The sequence below is a fragment of the Plectropomus leopardus genome, chromosome 9 (assembly GCF_026936395.1).
Source record: "Plectropomus leopardus strain MGB_pleo_1.0 chromosome 9, ASM2693639v1, whole genome shotgun sequence".
In the NCBI taxonomy this organism is placed as follows: Eukaryota; Metazoa; Chordata; class Actinopteri; order Perciformes; family Serranidae; genus Plectropomus; species Plectropomus leopardus.
Window position 1 is genome coordinate 38,286,187 of NC_142184.1, and position 23,814 is coordinate 38,310,000.

Here is a 23,814-nt window from a genome sequence, read left to right on the forward strand (position 1 = left end):
CTTCAAGTTTTTATGTCCTTCCAGCTAGAAAACTGCAATCCCCTTTTCACTTGTTTTGGCCAATCATCTCTGAACCACCTAAAAATGGTCAAGATTTTTGCTGCTAGGCTGTTAACTAGATCCTGCAGGACAACACACATCTACCCAATTGCTTTCCAACAGGTTTAGTATTCATTCACATACAGTGAACTTCAATTCCAGGCATGTGATTATATGTGTAACCCTGTCCATCCCTATCACTCCAGTAGGTGTCTTAGGTGTTCTGACCAGTGACTTCAGGCTGTCCTGCAGTCTAGTTGTGCATTTCCAATCATCTCCAGAACTGTGGATCTTTCCTCCCCTTGGTATACAGTCTACAGTTGCCATAGAAACCTTTATACAACAATTTAAGACACATCTATTTAAAATTACCTTTGTACCTCATGTTTTTATTGTTGTATTGCCTTTGTTTTATTGACTTAATGTTGTTTATGGTCTTTTGTGAAGCACTTTAAAAAGGTGCTTGCTTAATTCTCCCTAAAACATTTATTGTATCTATAAAAACAGGAAGGAGAGAAACATCAGGAGAAAGTGGTTTCAGAGTCCTACCTTAGTGTCACAGCTCTGTCTGGTGTGGGCAATATAAGGTGTATTAAGACGCACAGCCAGCTCCCTCCTGGTGACAGCATAGTGCTCCATCAGCCTCAGTACATTTGCAGGCAGCTGGTAGTCCCACACAAGACAACAGAACAGAATCGCAGTGTTCAAGATTAAAGGTTCTGTTTTATAAAAAGTCAGATTTTTATGTTTTATGGGGTTTCTTTGTCAAAAATACTTGTGTTTGGGAAGTACTAGGCATACAACTGTATAAATGAGACTTAGATTATACAGCAAAAATTATGTGAGAGTTTGCTAAGCTGTTCTGACAATGATTTACTGTTGTTGAACATGGTTCCCAACCATTCATCAATTCAGTGTTCACCGTTCTTCATGAAGGCATGAGAGAAAAACAGAGTTTTCTTCACAAATTAGTAACACGGCATGATTGATATACAATTTTTCTGATTTCTTGGTATGCATGTACCAAATGTTCTAACTACGATTCACTTGAGTCCATTAAAAAATTTCCAGGGGCACCCAATATTCAAAAGCTATGTCCTTGCCACACCAGCTGTAGGTTTGATACAAACCTACGGTTCTTTACTGCAAGACAAGACACATACCTCTTACATTGATGAATCTCTTACATTCAGACAAATTATATCTCTTTCAGAACTTTCATGAAAAACATCCAGCTTACATAGAACAGCACATTTAACCCAGCTGATAAACTCCTTACAATGAACTTTATAACTTTTGCACACTAAAACCTCAAATTACACTCATCCTTTTCAAAACACTAACACAGGCAGAGTGGGGAAAGTCCGGCGCAGCAGTACACCAACACATGGTGATCGTAGCGGAATACAGAAGTGCTGACAGAGCAAGAGATTTACAGAAATAATTCACAGTCAGGTTGCAGAGAACATAATGATGTCACAGCTGAGCTTTGACATCTTGGCTATCAAATTTGAGAACTTAAGAATTTGAGCATATAGTATAGTTCTTGAATAATTCTGAAAACATGTTTTATGAGGTTACAATGTAACCTCATAAAACAGGTTACATTGTAACCTGTTTTGTCTAAGACTTGGACCTTTGACCATCAGTTCATTCTTGAGTTCAAGTGGATATTAGTGCAAAATTTGAGGAAGTCTCTCATAGCCATCTTCAGATATTGCATTAACAAGAATGAAACAAATGCAAGGTCAAAGTCACCCTGAAATGGACTTTAACTGTTATGTTTTCGCTGCCCATCCCCCCACTTATTATTATTAGGGCCCAAGCACTGAATGGTGCGAGGACCCTCTTGGAATGCAAGGAATTATCATTATTATTATTATTCCTATAAATGAATTGCCTTTTGGGGGGCTTTATCACATTCAAAAACTCATTAAACTTTGCAGCTTTATTGGGTCTGGTGAAAACTTTGATACTTTGGTCTCAGGCACAAATTGTAAGAAATGGCTCTATTACATTTGTGTGAAAGAGCCCCCGCCTCTGCTTTCATCTACATTAACCAAGATTGGTAGGCACATGTAGCACCCCAAGACGAACAAAAAAGTCTCTTGGACCCATACGGCAAACCCCACAGGAGGTCAGCCATTTTGATTTGAAGTTGCAATTTTGGCGTGTTTTTGGCCATTTTCACATCTTGTCCGACAGATTTCACCTGATTGACTTCAAAATTAAAACATCTTCTCAGAAGGACTTGGTCATCAAAAGTTATTAAAATCCTGAGTTTTCATCACACCGTGTGGCGTTATTAGGCCAAACATTGCCATGTCTCGCCAAGAACCGGAAGTAAACAGGAAATAGTTAATAACTCCGAGGGACATGGCTCAATCTGTACCAAACGTCACATTTGATGACAGTCCCATCTTGAACACATCTACATGGTAACCCTTACCATTTCTTATAGGGCCACCTACTGGCAACAGGAAATGGCATGAAAATCACGTGTTCTTTTTCGATGTATATCTCCTGCAGATTTCACCAAACTGACTTCAAATGTGGTCAATGAAACCATTAAGACATGTGACATAAAACTGATTTAAAATTTTAGTTTTCGTAATGCTATGTGGGCGTGGCTTGGTTTCTAATTTTGATGCTTGCCATGAAACAGGAAGTTGTTGTAACTCAGCCAAACATCATCCGATCTGCCCAATACTTCTCATGCTTGATAAGAATCTCGGCCTAAACAAAGCTGCATGGCTCAATTGAGTAATCATCACAGCGCCACCTACTGGAGTCAGGGAGTTATATGTTTTTTATTTTAATTTGCACCTCCTTACAGGTTGACCATGTTCAGCTCAAACTTGGTAATAAAAGTGCTGAGACCTTGACAATGCCTCCTTGTGATTTCAGAGCTTTTTCATGGACATCGTTGCCATGGCAACATGCTCTTCACCGCCAAACAGGAAGTTCACGTTGCATCAATGGAATGGGCCAACATTTTACAGGTGGTGCCCTGAATACATCAACAGGTCAATTAAGTATGATAATCACAGCGCCACCAACTGGCAAAAGGAAGTAAGCCTCTTAACACAACTATACTTTGACGGATTGATTTGACAGGACATTTACATGGTTTGGTCTACACATGATGTAGACCAAGATGACATACATTTTGTGAGGTCTCCAGCACTACCTAGTGGCCACAGGAAGTATAAACCCAAATGGAATGTCTAACTGAAAGATTGAAACTCTCGGCTTGCTTGATCAGACTTTCACTGAAATGAAAGATCATGGGACATCAAAAGTTATTCAATTTGTGATTTTTTTTCACACAATTTGGGCATGACTTGGTTTCCACCTTTGATGTTTCGCCATGAAACAGCACGTTGTTCTATCTCAGCCAAACATCATCAGAGCTGCCAAAACCTTCTCATGCTTGATAAAAGTACAGAGTTGAACACATCTGCATGGCTCACTTGACTTATCGGCATACCACCACCTACTGGAAACAGGAATTTAAATGATTCATATTTTTAGTTGCATCCTCTTACAGGCTGACCACATTCAACTCAAACTTGGTAACAAAAGTAAGACCTTCATGATGCCTCCTTGTGAAGATCATATGTTTTCAATGAATGACATTGCCGTGGCAATGCAGTATTCGCCACCAAACAGGAAGCTTCTGTAACTTCAGTAACAATATCATCTTCTGTAACAATATCATCCTTTGATTTACATGCAATTTACATTGGTCTACAAATGATGTAGACCAGGATGACTTAAATTTTGTGTTGTCTCAAGCGCCACCTCGTGGTTTTAGGAAGTACTACACCGTGTTAAATATGTCACTCAGTGGTCCAAACTTTCTGCATGCATTTTCTGACTTTCACTACAATTAAAGATTGGGGCAGTTGGAGTCACGGCAGATACCCCTAGTTTTATAGGGGTGCGAGGGCCCGTTCATCGCTGCTTGCAGCTTTAATTAGGGCCCCAGCACCGAAGGGTGCGGGGCCCCTATTGAAACTGTAGGGATTATTGGGGCCCAAGCACTGACCAGTGTGAGGACCCTTTTGTAATTGATCTGCTTTTTATTCTTCTTATTATTATTTTGGAGAATGAATCAATTTTTTGAGGGCTTTATCATACTTGAAAACTCATGCTTATCAGGACTGGTGAAAATTTTTGTATTTTATAGGTCTCGTGTAGGTGTCAGGTGAGCTCAGTAGCGCCCCCTAAATGCCAGCCCCGGCAAACCATTTGATGCAGAGGTTTAAAAATTTGGAGGTATAAAGTACATCCTAAGACAAACAAAAAATACTCTTGGAGCCATACTCTAAACCCAGCAGGGAGTCTGCCATTTTGATTTGAATTGTCATTTTTTGCGATTTCATGGTGTTGGAATTTGAAACAATAGTCCTACAGATTTCAACAGACTGTCATTTTTGTGTAACGGTGTGGAAGTTATGGGGCCAAGAAGTTACATGTTTCATCACCAAACAGGAAGTAGTTTTTAAATCTATTGTACATAATCCAAAATGCCCCAACCTTCACATGCTTAATGACAGTCCTGCCCTGAACACATATATATATCACAATTTTCATCATTACTGAGAGCGCCACATATTGACGTAGGAAAGACAAAGTTTTACACTAAGAGGTCCAGCAGGTTCACTTGACTGATCTCAAAACTGTGTAAAAAAAATCATTAAGATTTTGGTGATTATGTAAAACAAATATTGTCTGTTTTTGTTGAACAGGGTTTCCCGTGACGCCATGGCGCATTGCAATGTTCTGGCATGACATCACAAACTGTCATAACTTGACTTCAGATGGTCATATCGTAACAAAATTTCACACATTTGATGGGAATCCAGGCCTGAAGACACTTGCATTGCAATTTTGAATCACAGTTATAAGCGCCTCCTAGTGGTAACAGGAAGTTACTTTTTTTACACATTAATGTTTCCCCTGTAGTGGGTTAACCTGAGCAACCTCAAATTTTATCATCATACTACACAGACTTTCATGATACACAGAAAAAAACTTTGGACTTTTTATCATATGCTGTTGCCATGGTAACACACTATTCGCCATAATACAGAAAGCACTTTTTGAGGGGCAAGGCATGCACAAAAATGCACCAAATGTGTCTAGATCCATCAGAAATTCTAAATTGTGATATCTGATAGGATTTGTTTTAAATGATTTGCAAAATGGCTCTTGAGCGCCCCCTAGAAAAATTCAACAAAGCACCCCCAGCAGACCATTTAAACTAGAGTTAAGAAACTTGAGAAACTTGTTCAAAAGCCCAAGACCGACAAAAAAGAGCCATGCCCTAAATCAAACAGGAAGTGCGCCATTTTAATTTTAATTTTCATATTTTTGTAATTTTAGTGTGTTTCATTAAACACTTGTCCTACAGATTTCATCTGATTGACTTCAATCTAGACACCAGTATTTCCTAAAGTTGGTGATGTCTTTGATTTCATCAAACGCTGTTGCCGTTCTGCCGCATTCTTCGCCATAAACAAAAAAGTCTTTTGGGGACATACTGTAAAATCAGCAGGAGTTGGCCATTTTAATTTGAAATTGTAATTTTGGTGTAATTTTGGCAATTATCAGGGGTCGTAATTTTTAAAACTTGTCCTAGAGCTTTCATCAGATTACCTGCTGAATAGTCCAATATGACCCAAACTTCACATTTGATAAGTCCCACCCTGAACACATCTAAATGACAATTTTAAGTGATAATACTGGTGTTACTGAAGTTGAGTGGACAATTTCGATGTTCGACATGACATCAAAACTGTTGTAACTTTGCCCCAGATGGTCAGATCTTTACAAAATTTCACAGATTTGATCAGAGTCCAGGCCTGAAGACATCTGCAGTGCAATTTTGAATCTTACTCATAGCGCCAACTATTGGTAGCAGGAAGTTACTTTTTTTTACTCTTTGACTGATTTTTTTCCCTGTAGCAGGTTAACTTAATTGACCTCATATCCAATTAGAATACTGTAAAGACCTTCATGATGCACAGAAATTACACTTTTCAGTTTTCATCAAAAGCTGTTGCCAAAGTTACGCATTATTCGCCATAAAACTGGAAGCACTTTTTGAGAGGCAAGGCATGCACCAAAACTTACCAAACTTAGCACACACATCAGAGGTCCTATAATGTGATGTTTGATATGATTTCTTTTGCACTGATGTGCCAAAATGTCTTTGTAGCACTCCTACAGATTTCAACAAAGCAGCCCCTGCAATACATTTAACCTAGAGCAATAAAACTTGAAAGGCATGCCTAACAGCCCAAGACCTACAAAAAAGCCTCTTGGACCCATACTCTAAACCCAACAGGAAGTCGGCAATTTTGAATTAAATGTGCAATTTTGGCGTATTTTTGGTCATTTTCAGGGCTTGCAGTTTTATGATCTTCTCCTACAGATTTCACCCGGTTGACTTCAAAATTTTAAAAAACCTCTCAGAAGGCCTGTGACATCAAAAGTTATTACATTTGTGAGTTTTTGTCACATTGTGTGGTTGTTATTTCCATTTCTCACCATTAACCAGGATGTAGTTTATAACTCTGAGGGACATGGTCCAGTCTTCACCAAACTTCACGTCTGATAACTGTCTTGCCCTGAACACATCTACATGACAACTATTACAATTACTTTTAGCACCCCCTACTGGCAACATGAAATGTCATGGAAATTACATGCTTTCTTCTTTGATGGAATGCTCCTACAGATTGTATACAATTGACTTCAAGTCTGGGGACAAAACCTTTAAGACCTTAATGATGCCTCCCTCTTAAGTAAAGGTTTTCCATGAACACTGTTGCCATGGAGACCCAATGGTGGCCACCAAAAAGGAAACTGTTGTAACTTCACTTTACATCAACCAATTGGCTGCAGATTTCGCAGTTGTGGTTAGGCTGCAGCCCTTAACACATCAACATGTCCATTAATATGATACCCACTGAGCCATCTACTGTCAACAGGAAGGATGCCTCGTATCACAACTATCCTTTGATTTTCATGAAGTTTACATGTTTTGTCAGACAAATGATATAGACGAAGATGCCACATGTTTTGTGTGCCCAAAGAAAGTAATTCACCATGTGAAATATCTCCCACAAGGGTCCAAAGTCTCTACATACTTTTTCCAAGTTTCACTGAAATGACTGATTGCATAACTCAGAGTCCCTACAGTAGCCTTGACTTGTGTGTGGGTGCAAGGGTCCATTCATCGCTGCATGCAGCTTTAATTATAATTATTTTTCTCTCCTAAGAATCGCATTTTTGGAGGTCTGAACATGCTCAAAAACTCATGGAAGTTGGTATGCTCCACTGGCCTGGCACAAAATTTTGTATTTTTGTGGTTTCACAAACAGATGTGGCTAAATGGCTCCAGAGCGCCCCCTAACGTATATCCCCAATGGCTGGTTTTATCTACAAATAGAAATTTGGCACACGTATGTATCATGCCCAGATGCACCAAAAAGTCTCTTGGACCCACCCTCCAAACCCAACAGGAAGTCAGCCATTTTGAAAAACCATTTTTGTGCTGATATTTGACGATTTCAGGCCTTGTACTTTGGCCATCATGACCTACAGGATTCATCCAATCGACTTTAGAATTGGTGTGTCCATTCTCAACCCCTTGGTGATGAAAAGTTATCAAAGGTCTGCGTCTGTATGATCTCATAAATAAACATGGTGGCACACATCACCTAGCAGTTGGCACGACTGGCCCACCCCTATCAGTCAGAAGGAGCTGAAGAACTTCTTAGGGCTGGCCTCATATTACAGAAAGATTGTATGGGGTTTCTCCTGTACTGTTTGGAGAAACTGTACTGTCTGCCCTCCTCATGCTAAGGTGAGAATTTAGTTGGCATTTAGTTGGCCATTAGATTTCCACGACACCCCTCATGGCCCTTAGTACGCCAGGAGGCTTCAGGATCGACTTTAGTCAGCCAGCATGTTCACCCGAGGAATAGCAGCAGTCCGCTTGCAGGAGGCAAAAACGGAACTATGATGTAAGGACACAAGGGAGGAACTTTTCAGTTGGAGAGATGGTCTGGATTTACAGCCCACAGCAGAAAAAGGCTGTTGTCCTAAGTTGGACAGCCAGTGGGCGGGACCAGGCCGAGTACTGGAGCAGTTGGGGGAGGTTGCCTGGGGGGGGTCCATTACAATATTATGATACGACAATTCGTCATCTAATTATTCACATTGAAAAAAAAATGTGTAAGTGAGTTACCTTGCTATTGCTGCAGGCTGTGGGAAAAGTCTCACTGTCAGACAGCTCATCATAACTCTCAAACTCACTAGAGCTCCAGTCGTTGGACCCATGGTGATCAGGTCTCTGGATGTCCTCATAGATGTCATCAACATCTGTACCAAGAAGCCAACAGATGAACAACACTTACTGTGTACTATCATATAACACAGTTAATAACTGTGTCCCTTTAACCTCTTTTGTTTTAGTCAGTCTATTAACACTGCGTAGTTCACCATGTTAGGTGCTGCATGGACAAAATGTGGTGGTCAAGTTACAAAGTGAGCACTCTGGTGTGAATGTGTGTTATGAAAATAAACAGTGAAGCTGTAAGTGGTTAGGAAACACACCTTCAACTGGGTGCTGTATGCTCTCAGCAGGGACGTCATCATAGATTACCACTGAGTCTCTCACCACACCACCTGAGCTGCAGCTCCTGGTACTCTGATTGGTTGGTCTGTCAGCCTCAGCTGTGTGATGCTCAGTCTGTTGACTGTCATTTACTGCACTGCTGCACTCGTCCTGATTGTCGTCTCCTAGCAGCAAAGGTTTTCCTACAAAACAGCGAAATCCCAGGTATAAGCAGTGCTACAGGGCTGCAATTCATCATTAGTGCATACAGTAAAACATGCACTTAGGGGTAATTCAGAATATTAGAAAAATTAAAATGCTTTGAGAATAGAAAATGGAGAATAGCAGTTTTAGTAGCGGTGACCTATGTAAGAAACAGGTAGCTCATGTTGATTTAGCTTTTACATTAAGCGTTTTGTTAAGTTGTGAACTACGGAAGGTATGCACAATTTTGGGAGAAAACAGTGGTTAAAGTAGTTACATTGGTCATGAATATAACTCTGATACCAATTTTTGGAAACTAATTCACATGTCATGACACTTCCAGCTGCCTCAATATCAATTTCGCTAAATTTGTGTTAAATTTAGGCTCATATGTCTATTTTGCAATCTTGGTGAAGCTTTTGGGGTTGGTGCTGGACGGCGGTGCCATGTGGGTGAAGGTGATCATCAGAATGATGAAATCGGTCAGTCATTAAATTCCCCTCCTGCAGACTTATATTTAGCCAACTGTTAGCTAATCAGATCAAGGTTTTCAAATATAAATGCCAGCAAACATTGACGAAAAGATGGACAAGAATGGACACCGGCTGAACTAGCGTCCTGCTACTCAAGAGGAAGAGAGGAGGAGTGGGCTTCATAGTGAAAACTGCCACAACATTTCACAGAGCAGCAATGAGTGCAGCATGGCACAGCCCTGCTGAGGTCAGGAATAATTACCCTGCAAATTGTTTTGTTGATGTCGAGATGTGTGGACAGTGGATTATGCAACCAGAAACAATGGATTATCAAAAATAACATGTTACACATTGAAAGATCATAACAAACAACAATAAATACATTTTATTAAAAGGGTATAATGATAGTCCAATGATTATTTTTTTAAAAAAACAGAAATATTGATTATAGATTATTGATTTTGTTGAGCAGTGTAAGAATATAAAAATACTTGGGCTGGGTGTCACCACTGATTTCCCAAATCAATTCGTTTTCAGTTCCCAAGGTCCTGATTCAATTTGATTTCCAGGGCAAGAAAGTGAGAGTAAAGTATACAGTTTATATGGTGTAACATAGCTGTCAAAAAGATGTGTCCATAATAAATGATTCTTATATGTAATTTTAACAATTTCTATGTCAAAAAAGTTGTTTTACACAAAATTCTGCTGTCATATACATGAGTCTGTGAAATTGGGTTTGTAGTTTGGATTGTTTTTATATGAGTATGAGTGTAAAATCTGACATCAGTGAGGTCACAGTCAGGTTAGTTAGTGCTAACTAACTAGCTGGCCAACTTCTAATCCCAGTAACAATAGCACTAAGATAGCATTATCAGCATTTAAATGTCTTTAGCTTGCAAGTTAAAGCAATACGTTTATGACTCCAAGAAATGTATATTATACATAATGATTCAATTTTATGAAATAAATAATTTCTATGCAATGCACGTTCTGTGATGTTTCTCCGGAGCTGCTACTACTTGGTACGCTGTTGCCCTCCATGTTTGCCTCTGGGGCATGCACATGCGCAGTTGGAGGAATCGCATATTGATTACTCTTCCTGCGACCTGACTGACCTCAGTGACGTCATTTCAGCACTTTTGGATTCGTACCCGTAAACTTGGATTTGTGCTCACAGTGAAGACTTCATAGTAGTGTCAACGTGAGTTGTATTCATAAGACTACACTCACAGATTTTATACTCATACTCATATAAAACAATCCAGACTTGAACCCAATTTCACAGACTCACGTATATGACAGCAGAATTTTCTGTATGTCAACTTTTTGACATAGAAATAGTTAAAATTACAAATAAGAATGATTAATTATGGACACATCTTTTTGACAGCTATCTTACACCATAGTTACTTTCTAAGTGTGCGTGTGCGAATGTTTAGTGTTTATGACATCTTTGCAGGACTGGCCTGCAGGTAGACTAGAGGTTACTGATGATAGCAATCGCTTTCCTGCGACACTTGTGCAGTACTGCGTGATGAGTAGAGTACAGTTGTGTGTGTATTGAGTGATCACTGCGAGGGCCGAGTGTTTGGCCACCATGACTTGCAGCGCCAGTTTGTTGTTTGTTTGTCCAGTTTGCTTTTTGTTTGTTTATTTGTTTTTTTAACATCATTGTGCCGATTTTCTTAATTCTATGTACCTCTGATGTAGGATGGAGGAGCACTGTGCTGTCTCCCTGCCCACAATATCTTTGGTATTGTAATTTATATTTAAGTATATGCTGCCCTGCTGTAGAGACCTTTAACTGTATACATTCACCTTAATCACCTTATATGGACTTTTGATTTGACTTTAAGTTAACTCATACAAACCTTGAATTTCTGGCCTTAGACCTGGAGGTCTATCCATCTTTTCATACGGCTGTAGTTGGTTGTTATAGACCACTGTCTGCCACTAATGATACACTTTCCTCTTTAATGAAACTTATATTTAGCCTGTCTTTCAGTGAGATAAATTAAACTGGGGATTATAATATTAACTAGTTACAACCTATGTCTGATGTATTAAAATGTTATTTTAACTCTTTAAATCTTTTCAGTAAGTTAATGATCCAACAAGACCTTATTTAAAACAGCTTGACAAATCTTCGATTGATTTAATTCTAACAAACTGTCCATATAAATATATATAAATATATAAATGTGCAAGGATTTTTCATGATCTTTCCTCATTTGACTGGAGGAGAATCGAACTATACCAGACATGGAAATGGCTTACAAATTATTTTCTGATGGTCTTATTGCAATTATTAATAAGCATACTCCTTATTGGAAATTCAGAGTTAAAGGTAGAAATAATCCCCTGGTTTTCATCTGAATTTTTGGCAATGCTGCAGAGCGCAATCTGTCCTGGTTTAAGGCCAGAAAGTCTCGTTTAGAGTCAGATTGGCTGCTTTTTAGGCAACTACATAATAACTATACAGTGTAAATAAAAAGAGCAAAGGCTGCTTATTTTGTAAATGAGGCAATGAAAAGTTTTTTGAAGACTACAACACCGGTCGTAGGTTATAGGGACAGGTCTGAGCCTCCAACTAGCATTATAAAAGACTTTATGTGATAAAATAACAATGCTCAATTGTTTTATGAGCACTTCATTCCAACCTCTGCTTTGTTTGAAGCTGCTAGCGTCACCAGTACTAATGTAAACAACAATGCCATTTACTCTGATCCAACTGTGACTTTTGAGCAACCTTTTCACTTCAAAGTGTTTACCAGCACTGAGGTTTGTAAAGTGCTAGAGATGCTTGACTTTAAGAAGTCAGCACGTCCTGACAGTGTAGAGTCTGATTTTCTAAAGCTAGCAGCTGATTTTATTGCTTCTCCGTTAACATACCTTTTTCATCTCTCTATATCTTTAAATGAGATTCCTCCTTTTTGGAAATCTGCCTTTGCTTTGCCCTCATTAAAATCTAATGACCCAACCCAGTTTAATAACTATAGGCCCATTTTGAAACCCTCTGCCTTGGCCAAAATATTAGAATTTATAGGTTTTTTTTAGATAAAAGACTTTCTACATGTAAATTACATTTTATCTGTATGTTAGTCTCGGTTCAGAAAAAAACATAGCATTACCACAGAATGATATTGTGTATTCGTTGGATTGTGGTCTGCATTGTGCTCCTCTCCTATGGAACCATCTTCCATTTTCGGTCAGGGAGGCAGACACTGTTTCAACTTTTAAGGGTAGACTTAAGACCTTCCTCTTTGATAAAGCTTATAATTAGGGCTGGCTCAGGCTGCCTGGACCAGCCCATAGTTAGGCTGACATAGGTTTAACCTGCCGGGGGACTTCCTCTGATACGCTGAGCTCCTTTCCTTCTCTCAATGCCGCCATCAGAAATCATGCATGTCTGTTAACTGCATTGCCATGTGCAAGCTTAGCTTAGCTCTGTGATAGCCATGTGGTACTCTCACTACCTGGGGCTCGCGATTACAGAGCCTGGGTCTGTTGAACTGCACTACGCTAATCCTGTTGCCTCTCGGGAGCGTTCCTGCTCCCTTGTTTCCTAGTTTCCCTGGATCCTGGCTGTAACCTTGACTGTGCCTGACCGTGGTGATAGCTGTGCTGATGCATGACCCTGCCTTTGGTTGTGCTCGTGCTGTGGCTGTACTGATTCTGTGCCCCCGCTTCGCCCTGATCGTGGTCTGGTCCTGGTTGCGCCCGATGCTGTGATCTTGCCTTTGGACAACTCCCTTTCAACATATGCATGAGACTGTTATCATCTCTATCAACATCATCATAGAGAGCAATTACTAATTTCACACCTACCATTATTGTAATATGACATGCATCTGTTTCTATTATTGCTGTGCCAGACAGAGCAGTTGGTTGGTTTGTTAATTATTTATTCTGCAGAGTGAAATGTGTACACGAGGAAGGCATGTTATCAGCCCCTCTTACAACTGCCAAAGGTACATCTGTATGCAGAAATTTATTGTATTTATTGCTCTGCTTCTACTCAGACTCAGGCCCTCTTCCAGCTTCAGCCAGCCTTAAACAATGTTCAGCAACTCTTGTTCAATCTGAAGCTTGTCCTGAATGCTGATAAAACAAAATGCATGTTATTTACGACAGACAAGACGAGGCCCTTAAATCTCCCAACTATTATTACACCTCAGAACAAGACTATAGAGTGTATTTCATCCTATAGATACCTGGGTATTGTGTTGGATGACTCATCTTTCTTTTGAGTCGCACATTGAACTACTTGTGAAAAGGCTCAAGTTTAAATTGGGTTTTATTTTAGAAACAGGAGCTACTTTTTTTCTTTGCAAAAAGGGTGGTATTCATGACTGTGCTTAATTATGGGGATGTATTATAAATGAATGCACCCTCCCAGTGTTTGCATGCTCTGGACTCTCTGTATCATGTTGCATTGAGATTCATTACTAATTACAAGCCCTTTACTCATCGCTGTATCCTGTATGTTCAGTTGGGTGGCTGCACACTGCATACACAGTGTACATTCTCTTATTTGCAAAGCTGTTCTTGACCTACTTCTAGAATATTTTTGTGTGTACATTTTGCCAAAAATGGAAATGGCTATGCTCTCTGTTCAACGAACTTGTTCTTTTTGTGTTTTATGTTGTTGCTTTGGAGTTACATATTTTTGATTTTGTATTTTTGTTCTATGTTGTCTGTATGTAACTTTTGTTTCTGCCTGTCTTTGCCAGGACACTCTTGAAAAGGAGTTGGTTTTTTTTGTTTAATAAATGTTAGATAAAAAAATACATTAACAATTAGTGTGGAAAGCTGCTTGCTCATGCTAGGAAGGTGTACTTGTTCCAGTACACCTTATCTCAGCAAAGGTAACCTCCTTTATTCTCATAACAATGTGTTTGAATTTATAAATATGTGACTAAATGAGATCTTCTTGATCAGAATCATTCAGTACACTCTAGGAGTTTGAGTTCTGTCCTTTAAGCTAAAATAGATTGTCTCTATAAACCCTTTTTTTATTCTTTTCTATAACTTAATTAAAATCAAAAGACAGCTGCTTTTGTATCATCATTTATTTGTTCATTTATCTGAATGAAAATACAGTAATTTCCACCACACCTGTCTTGCCTCTAGGGGTTATTTTGCACTGGCTATTGCAGGCCAGTCTATATTTAAAGCGTCTACAAAGATGGAAACTTGAAGTGGTTTTTAGGCAATATTACACAATAGAGAGTGATCATCGTGGCTGTGATTCAGTCAAAGGCACAAGGCCGCAGGCATCATTCATCAGTTACCAGTGAACACTCACACTGATAGTCACCTCCAGCTTCCTTGCCCAGCGGGTAAGTCCCAATCGGGTGAGCGCTGGGTTTAAAAAGGTCCTAATCTCTACTCCACATGTTCATAAAGCAGGTGTGCACAGTGTTGAAGGGCCAGCCAGCTAGCTATACTGAGGCAGCTAAGCTAAAAACAGCAGTATAGGTAGCGGACAGAAAAGCCCTCAGCTTGATGAACAGTGCTGCCACTAATGTAATTACGCATCCTCGGTTCACCTGACTAATAACACAATAAATAAATGGGATGGAGGATGGTATAGCAGCTCCAGCAGCAACTTTTATTTTCCGTTACCAACAAAAAAACACAAATGCATGAGCCCTAAAAAAAAAGTGGAGACCCCTCCTCCAACTGACTGACACCTCAATGGATCCCACTTTTGACATCTCCTGTCTCCATGGCTTTGTTCAGACTGCCAGCCCAAATGCGATTTTTGTCATGTCCAGATTGATTTTATTAAATCTGAACCGCAAATAACCACTTGAAATCCAATTTTGCAAATCCAATCAAAACCACATGTGGAGGTGGTTTGAAATGTGATCCAAATCGAATTTCTACAGATGTGTCTTCAGTCCAGACGCTCTAGTCATTCAAATTGGATATCGGCGTATCCTTCACGCCACTCCCTCTTACTGGCTGCCTGAAGGGAGTGTCTTGATGGACAATAAGGGGTGCTAGACGGTCACAGAGTATGTCAAACGTCCTACGGCGCATTTGCAAATCGGCACACCATCTATCATCATCAAATGTGATCAAATAGAGCCTGTGTCATGTGGGCGGTGGGGGAGGGGGCGGAGTATTGTTCATGATGGTGACAGCAGAGGAAAAGAAACTACTTTTGAGTCATGAAGTTTTGGTCCTGATGGACCCCAGCCCCTTGCAAGAGAGGAGGGTCTCAAAAGTCTGTGTCCGGGGTGAGAGAGGTCGGCCACAATTTTACCTGCACGCCTCAGGGACCTGGAGGTGTACAGGTCATGGAGAGATGGCAGGTGGCAGCCAATAACCCTCTCTGCATGATACGCTGAAGCCTGTTCTTGTCCCTTGCCGTGGCTGCAGCATACCACACTATGATGGAGGAGGTGAGGATGGAGTCAGTATTAGCAGTATAGAAGCTGATGTTCAGCTACCGCTTGAGGTCCTGGTTAATGATGGTCCCCAGGGGGTGGAATGACTCCACAGTGAAAACCGGGGAGTCACAGAGGGTGGAGGGGGTTGGGGTAAATCCACTACCATTTCCACTGTCTTCAGAGCACTGAGCTCTAAGTTGTTCTCACCGCACCAGGTCACCAGATGGTCAGCCTTGCACCAGTAGGCGGACTCATTCCCACCAGAGATGAGTTCAATGAGGGTGGTGTCATCTGCAAGCTTGAGGAGCTTGAGGTTTAGCTGTTTGTGTACAGGGAGAAGACAAGAGGAGAAAGAACGCAGCCTTGAGGGGAGCCGGCGCTGATGGTTCTGCTGTCAGAAACATGCTTCCCCAGCTTCACCTGTTACTTCCTGTCAGACAGGAGGTCTGTGATCCACCTGCAGGTGGAGTCATGTTCAGCTTGGAGAGCTTGTCCTGTAGCAGACCCGGAATTATTGTATTAAAAGCATAGCTGAAATCCACAAACAGGATCCTGGCGTGGGTTCCTGGTGAGTCCAGATGTTTGAGGATGAAGTAGAGGGCCAGGTTAACAGCGTCGTCTACAGACCTGTTGGCTCTGTAGGTGAACTTCAGGGGGTCTAGGAGAGGGTCTGAGATGTGTTTCATGTTTGACAGTAACAGGCGCTCAAAGGACTTTATCACCACAGAGGTCAAGGCGACAGGTCTGTAGTCATTGAGTCCTGTGGTCCTTGGTTTTTTAGGGACAGGGAGGTGGAGGCCTTGAAGCAGGATTGCATGTGGCATGTCTCCAATGAGGTATTGAAAATGTCTGTAAACACTGGAGACAGATGATTGGCACAGTTCTTCAGGGTGGAGGGGGAAACAGAGTCCTTACCAGCTGCTTTGCGGGGGTTCTGTCTCCTAAAGATCTTATTAAGATCTCTCTCCAGGATGGACAGAGGTGTTGCTGAGGTGATGGGGGAGGGGGTAGCTGGGGTGGATGGTTGTGCTGAGTCCTGGGCCCCTGCTGCAATTGTAGTGGAAGGGGTGGTAAAGTGTGGAGTGGAATTATAATGGGGATGGTTCCAGGACTGTCCCATTGTCTTTCAAAGCACCAGTAAAACTTGTTCAGGTTGTTGGCAAGGCGTAAATCATTCACAGAATGGGGGGTTTTGAGCTTGTAACTGGTGAGCTCTCTGAGACCCTACCAGACTGAGCCAGCGTCCCTGTCAGAGTAGAGATGCTTAGCTTCATTAACCGCCCTGCTGAAGGTGTATTTAGCTTTTTTGTAGCCCCCCTTGTCCCCACTCTTGAATGCCTCCTCCTTTGTCTGCCTTAACCATATGAGTTTAGCTATGAACCAGGGCTTGTTGTTGTTGTAACTCACCAAAGTGCATGATGTTACAAAAAGTCCTGGCAAAAGCTGATGTATGACATCACAGCCTCTGTATATTCATCCAGACTGTTTGTGGCAGTCCTGAAATTTTCTCAGTCAGCACAGTCCAAGCACGCCTGTAAATCCACCACAGCTGCACTAGTCCACTGTTTTGATGTCCTCACAATAGGTTTGCAGAGCTTTAATTTCTGCCTGTATGCAGGAATCAAATGAACGAATGAACGTGGTCAAAGTGGCTCTGTGTAGCGCAGGGGACAGCATGAAAGTTGCCATAAAGTTGTGATACAGCGTTGCTGACGGTGGTGTAGCAGTGATCCAAAACATTCCCCTCTCTGGTCAGACATTTAATAAACTGTCTATATTTTGGGAGTTCATGACATAGATTCCCCTTGTTAAAGTCCCCAAGGACTATAACTAAGGACCCCAGATATGTTCGCTCCACACCCTGTATCTGGTTGGTGAGGGCGCACTATGCCTCGTGCATGTTGGCCTGCGCTGGAATGTAAACACTGACCAGAATGAATGAAGCAAACTCACGGGGAAAATAAAATGGTTTGCAGTCAATTAAAAAGTTTCCAAACCAGAAGAACAATGTTTTTGTATCACTGTCACATCAGTACACCAGCCACTGTTGGCATAAAAACAGATTCCTTCACCCTTTGTCTTGCCAGAAAGTTGTGCGTCTTGATCTGAAGAGTTGGAATCCTGCCAGCTGCAAGGCAGAGTCCGCTATAAGGTCACACAGCCAGGTCCCCATGAAGCACAAAACATTTTAATACCTGATTCTCCTTTCTAGTTTTCCTGAAATAATTCAAATGATTACTGGGGCGCAATTCCTCAGGTTACATTACCTAGTGAACACACGCCTAACCACGCCACAAAAGGAAAAAGATTGGACACACAGAGGGCAGGTTGACAAAGGATCAAAGTCTGATAAATGATTAAAAAAGTATCAATATTTGTAGGCCTATCATATGAAACACAATAGACAAATGCTGAGGTTAGCACAGCAAAAGCTAATTTCCAGGACAGGAGAAGGACATATGATACTGGTTGATGTGCTACTTATATTTCTGAGTTTATTAGATATTAATTAAATTAATTAATTGCGGTAAGTAAGTCAGTAGAAAGACAAAGATAAATAAAATACACGTTTATATATATATATATATATATATATATATATATATATATATATATATATATATATATATATAAGCAATAAACAGCAACCTGCTCCTTTACCATGATGAAATATGTCAGTATAACCATAAATGCCGTATCCACATCATATTTATACTATGTAATTCTACATTTTTTATATAAAAGTACTATGTATGTATGTATTTATATATAGACATACATACATACATTTTCTTCTGCTTATCCGGGGTCAGGTCGCGGGGGCAGCAGCCTAAGCAGGAAAGCCCAGACTTCCCTCTCCCCCGCCACTTCATCCAGCTCTTCCTGGCATTCTCAGGCCAGCTGAGAGACATAGTCTCTCCAGCGTGTCCTGGGTCTTCCGCTGGGTCTCCTACCTCACCGGGAGGCATCCTAATTAGATGCCTGAGCCACCTCACCTGGCTCTTCTCAACGTGGAGGAGCAGCGGCTGTATTCCGAGCTCCTACCGGATGACCGTGCTCCTCACCCTATTGCTAAGGGAGAGCCCAGCCACCCTACAGAGGGAGCTCGTTTTGGTCACTTGTACCTGCGATTTTGTTCTTTCGGTCACTACCCAAAGCTCGTGACCATAGGTGAGGGTAGGAACAAAGATGGACTGGTAAATCGAGAGTTTTGCCTTTCGGCTCAGCTCACTCTTCACCATGACAGATCGGTGCAGAGTCTAGATTACTGCAAATGCTGCACCAATCCGCCTGTTGATCTCCCGCTCCATCCTTCCCCCACTCGTGAACAAGATCCCGAGATACTTAAACTCCTCCACTTGGGGCAGGATCTCCTTCCCGATCTGGAGGGGGCACTCCACCTCTTTCCTGCTGAGAACCATGGCCTCAGATTTGGAGGTGCTGATTCTCATCCCAGTCACTTCACACTCGGCTGCGAACCTGTCCAGTGAGAGCTAAAGGTCATGGCCTGATGAAGCCACAGGACCACATCATCTGCTAAAGCAGTAACCCAATCCTGAGGTCCCCAAACCGTACCCCCTCAGCACCCTGGCTGTGCTTAGAAATTCTGTTGATAAGAGTTATGAACAGAATCAGTGACAAAGGGCAGACCTGGTGGAGTCCAACCCTCATCGGAAACAGGCCCGACTTACTGCCAGCAATGCAGACCAAGCTCTGGCACCAGCTGTACAGGGAACGTCTGGCCCACACCAGGGAGTCCGATACCCCATATTCCCTGAGTACCCCCCACAGGACTCCCCAAGGAACACGGTCGAAGCCTTCTCCATGTCCATAAAGCCCATGTGGACTGGTTTGGCAAACTCAATGCACCCTCAAGGATCCTGCCAAGGGTCCAGAGTTGGTCCACAGTTCCACAACCAGGAAGAAAACCGCATTGCTCCTCCTTAATCGGAGGTTCGACTGTCCGGAGGATCCTCCTCTCCAGTACCCCTGAACAGACCTTACCAGAGAGGCTGAGGAGTGTGATCCCCCTTAGTTGGAACACACCCTCCGGTCCCCCTTCTTAAAAAGAGCGACCACCACCCCGGTCTGCCAGTCCAGAGGCACTGCCCCCAATGTCCAGGCACTGTTGCAGAGTCGTGTCAACCATGACAGCCCAACAACATCCAGTGCCCTAAGGAACTCCGGGCGGATCTTATCTGCCCCTGGGGCCCTGCCACCGAGGAGCTTTTTGACCACCTCGGCAACCTCACCCCCAGAGATGGGAGAGCCCACCCCCGAGTCCCCAAGGCCTGCCTCCTAATAAGGAAGAAGGCCTGAGGACGCTAATGAGGATATTTATATATAATATATTTTATGTTTTACAATATATTTTATTTTTTGTATTTTAATCATATTTAACCCTTATTTGGCACTCAGTTGCTTTTTTCTAATGCCTCTGACTTTTGAGCTGCTGAAATGTGTGGATCTTCCGAGTGTGAGATTAATTAGTCTAATCTAACCCTAGGTGTTGACATTAATCTTCAAATATAAGCACGTTTTACTTTAAAAAACAACATAATAATGAAACAAAAGATTATGCGCTCTGTGTACATTGTAAATCGATGCAGTTATTGACTGCTATTTAGCCAAAATTGGAATTTTGTCACTCCGTATAATATATTCAAATGGCCCGCCAGACAAGTCTGGGAACTATTGAAGCCTCCGTAAATCACGTGACGCCAGAGCATTTTGAACCTCTGATGTCATTACTCTGTTTATTCTGGTGAACCCATCCCATCAATTGCAAGCAGCTCTATTACATGTGAGCACATAGACTGGCTCACACAGCTGTCAATCATTGTGGAAAATCTAATTTTTGTTAAATGTAATAACTAATTTAAACCGATCCTATTATAAAAAAAAATGATCATTTGAGTAAACATCAGGGTGATGAAAACTACCCTGAGTGACAGGACCATTTTTGGGAAAAATTCATTTGGTGTGTACTGAGTTTTTAGTTTGGCCCATATCCCATTCACTGACATGGAGGGGCGGGCTTTATGAGCTATACTGCAGCCTGACACAAGGGTTGATTGCGATTGAAAAGCTACACTTTGAGGGGAACTTTCATGTTGTTCATTGTTATATACAGTCTATGGTTGTGACAGACTCTTTAAAAAAGTAAAGCTACCAATGTGCATTCCTGTCAACTTGCATTGAGAGTGTCTCTCCACTTTTTGGTTAAGCCATCAAAGCCGAAACCTACAAACTTGTTTATTAACTTGATATTTTCATGAACACACTGATTAAACTTACAGGAGACTTCATGCTAAACTGTATCTTCAAACAGAGAGGATGTCATCATTTTTATTACTCCGTTCACAAGATACAAGGTAGACTTATTTATATATAAACATACATATAAAAAATGAAATTACAGTTTGTCCTTGATCCTGCTACATTTTGCAGTTGAAGGATGTGCTGATTAAAATCGCCAGCAGTTACTATGAAAATTATAGTTAAAAATCTTACAGTGTAGACAGATGAAGCCACAGCAGCATTACAGGACTCTTTTCTGTTTGCAGACTGGCTAATGTTCAAAGATGCTGCCACTCAGGATAACATCAGTCTTGAAGAATATGCATCTTCAGTGACATTATATATCAGCAAATGTGTTGATGACATGGTGTTCACAAAGACGGTGAGATCATTCCCCAAACCAAAAGGCCTGTGTGAATGTGGAGGTGAAAGCTCTTTTCAGAGCTCAACAACAACAGCATTAAAGATATGTGGCAGGTGACTCAAAATGTCACAGGCTACAAAAGCAGGAGTGCCACCATCATGTGAGAGGCAACGCTGCCAAATGAGCTTGTTTTGATCTCCTCAACAAAGACTCAGCTGTGAAGTCTAGTTAACCTCCAGAGGACCGGCCACTCTCAGTAACCATAGCAGAATTGCAATAACTCCTGCTGAGAGTAAATCTAAATAAGGCTGCTGGTCCAGTTGCTCCGTAGTGTGTTAGTCCAGCAGCGGAATCCTCTGTATCTTTTTCCGGATGGCAGGGTGAACATAGGCTGCTGTCTTTCAGTATCCTTTGGGCTCTGTGCAGACACCTCACTTCAGTGAGGTCACTGATGCTCTGTAAATGGGGACCAGTGATGTTCTGGGCAGTTTTAATCACCCGCTGTAGAGCCTTCCTGTCCTGGACTGTGCACGAACGATGCCTGTTCATGATGTTTCCAGTCAGTATGCTTTCTATTGCTACTCTGCAGACGTTGACCTGGATCTTGCTCTGGGATTTAGCCTTCCAAAGTCAAAGTCAAAGTCAGCTTTATTGTCAATTCTGCAGTATGTACAAGACAAACAGAGGATTGAAATTGTGTTACTCTCAACTCTCTGTGACAGAGAGTAGACATAAATATATATATATATTTAAAAAGAGATAAATAAAAACTGTACAATACAAACAAAGTTTCTGTAGGAAGTAGAGCATTTTCTGTGCTTTTTTAACCTGGGTGGCAATGTGCGATATCCAAGAAAGGTTCTCAGTGATAGTAATTCCAAGGAATCTATAGCTATTTCTGCTGCTCCGCCTCAGCTCCACTGATGTAGACAGGGGTGTGTGTCTTTGCCACCTTTTTTCTAAAATCAACAATCAGCTCCTTGGTTTTATTCACTCTGCAAGGTTATTGATTTCCTCCCAGCATGAACTCTCATCGTTGTTTATAATCTGACCAATGATGGTGGTGCCGTCTGCAAAGTTCAAATAGTTTTCCTGATGTCTGGAAGTGCAGTCATGGGTGTACAATGTGTAAACAGGAGAGGCTGAGCACACAGCCCAGGGCGGGCTCAAGTGTTGAGCACTAATGTAGAGGAGGAGACTGCCAATCCAAACTGTCTGGGTTCAGCATGTCAGGAAGTCCAGTATCCAGTTGCAGAGCGTTGCAGAGAGTATTAAGTTTTCCAGTGAGCTTCATGGAGGAGAGTGTGTTGAATGCTGAGCTGAAGTCAACAAACAGCATCCTGTTGTCGCTGTTCTTATTCTCCAGTTGAGTGAAGACTGAGTGAAGTGCCGTAGATATGGCATCCTCCGTGAATCTGTTGGTTCTCAAAGAGTACTGGTAAGAGTCCAGGCTGGCAGGGATGGTGTCTTTGATGGGCTCGAGAACCAGTTTCTCAAACCACTTGATCGGGATGGGGTAAGAGCAACAGAGCAGTAGTCATTCAGACTAGACACAGCAGACTTTTTAGCTACAGGAATGATGATGGCTGTCTTGAGGCAGGAGGGAACAGGGTCTGTTGTGAGAGTGAGATGTTAAAAATATCAGTCATAAAATTAACAAGCTGATCAGCACAAGTTTTTAGTATACATCCAGGAATGTTGTCTGGGCCTGCGGACTTGTCCATATTTACTCTTAGCAGGAGTTTTCTCACATCTGCTGTGGTCACTGAAAGTGGCCAGTCCTCTGGAGGTTGAGTAGACTTAATAGCTGAGTCTTTGTTGAGGAGATCAAAATGAGCATAAGAGACATGATAGGGACACTCCTGCTTTTGTAGCCTGTGACATTTTGAATTGCCTGCTACATATTTTTAGTGCTGTTGTTGTTGAGGTTTCTCTCCAGTTTCTGCTGATGTTTCCTCTTTGCTGCCTTGATGCCAGCTCTCTGTCATGCTCTGGTGGTGATGTATGCGTCCTTTGTCACCTGACTGAAAGGCAGCTGTTCTGGCTCTGAAAAGAGCCTTCACCTCCCCATTCACACAGGCTTTCTGGTTGGGGAATGATCTCACTTTGTGATCACCATGTTATCAACACATTTGCTGATATATGTCACAGAACATGCATATTCCTCAAGATTGATCTTGTTATCTTGAGTGGCAGCATCTTTGAACATTTGCCAAACTGTGTGCTCAAAACAATCCTGTAGAGCTGCTGTGGCTTCATCTGTCCACACTTTAACAACCTTAACTGTTAGTTTGAGCCTTTTCATCAGCTGACAATATGTCAGCAGGAGGAGCAGAGAAATATGATCTGACAGGCCAAAGTGAGGGCATGAGAGGGCTTTGTAGCTGTCAGGAATATTTG

The 23,814-nt window shown here is 41.6% G+C and overlaps 1 protein-coding gene across 1 annotated transcript in view; it reads right to left on the reverse strand.

Moving 5' to 3' along the window:
* LOC121947536 (rho guanine nucleotide exchange factor 10-like protein) overlaps window positions 1-16,435 on the reverse strand; it is a 131,046-nt gene extending 114,611 nt beyond the window's left edge. Inside the window, exons 1-6 of the mRNA XM_088081500.1 lie at window positions 16,177-16,435; window positions 15,869-16,040; window positions 15,623-15,747; window positions 8,671-8,874; window positions 8,303-8,436; window positions 589-702 (exon numbers count right to left, since the gene is read on the reverse strand). Of these exons, the coding sequence (XP_087937626.1) occupies window positions 589-702; window positions 8,303-8,436; window positions 8,671-8,874; window positions 15,623-15,747; window positions 15,869-16,040; window positions 16,177-16,435 (1,008 nt within the window). The remainder of the gene's footprint in view (window positions 1-588; window positions 703-8,302; window positions 8,437-8,670; window positions 8,875-15,622; window positions 15,748-15,868; window positions 16,041-16,176) is intronic.
* Window positions 16,436-23,814: the final 7,379 nt, after the last annotated feature.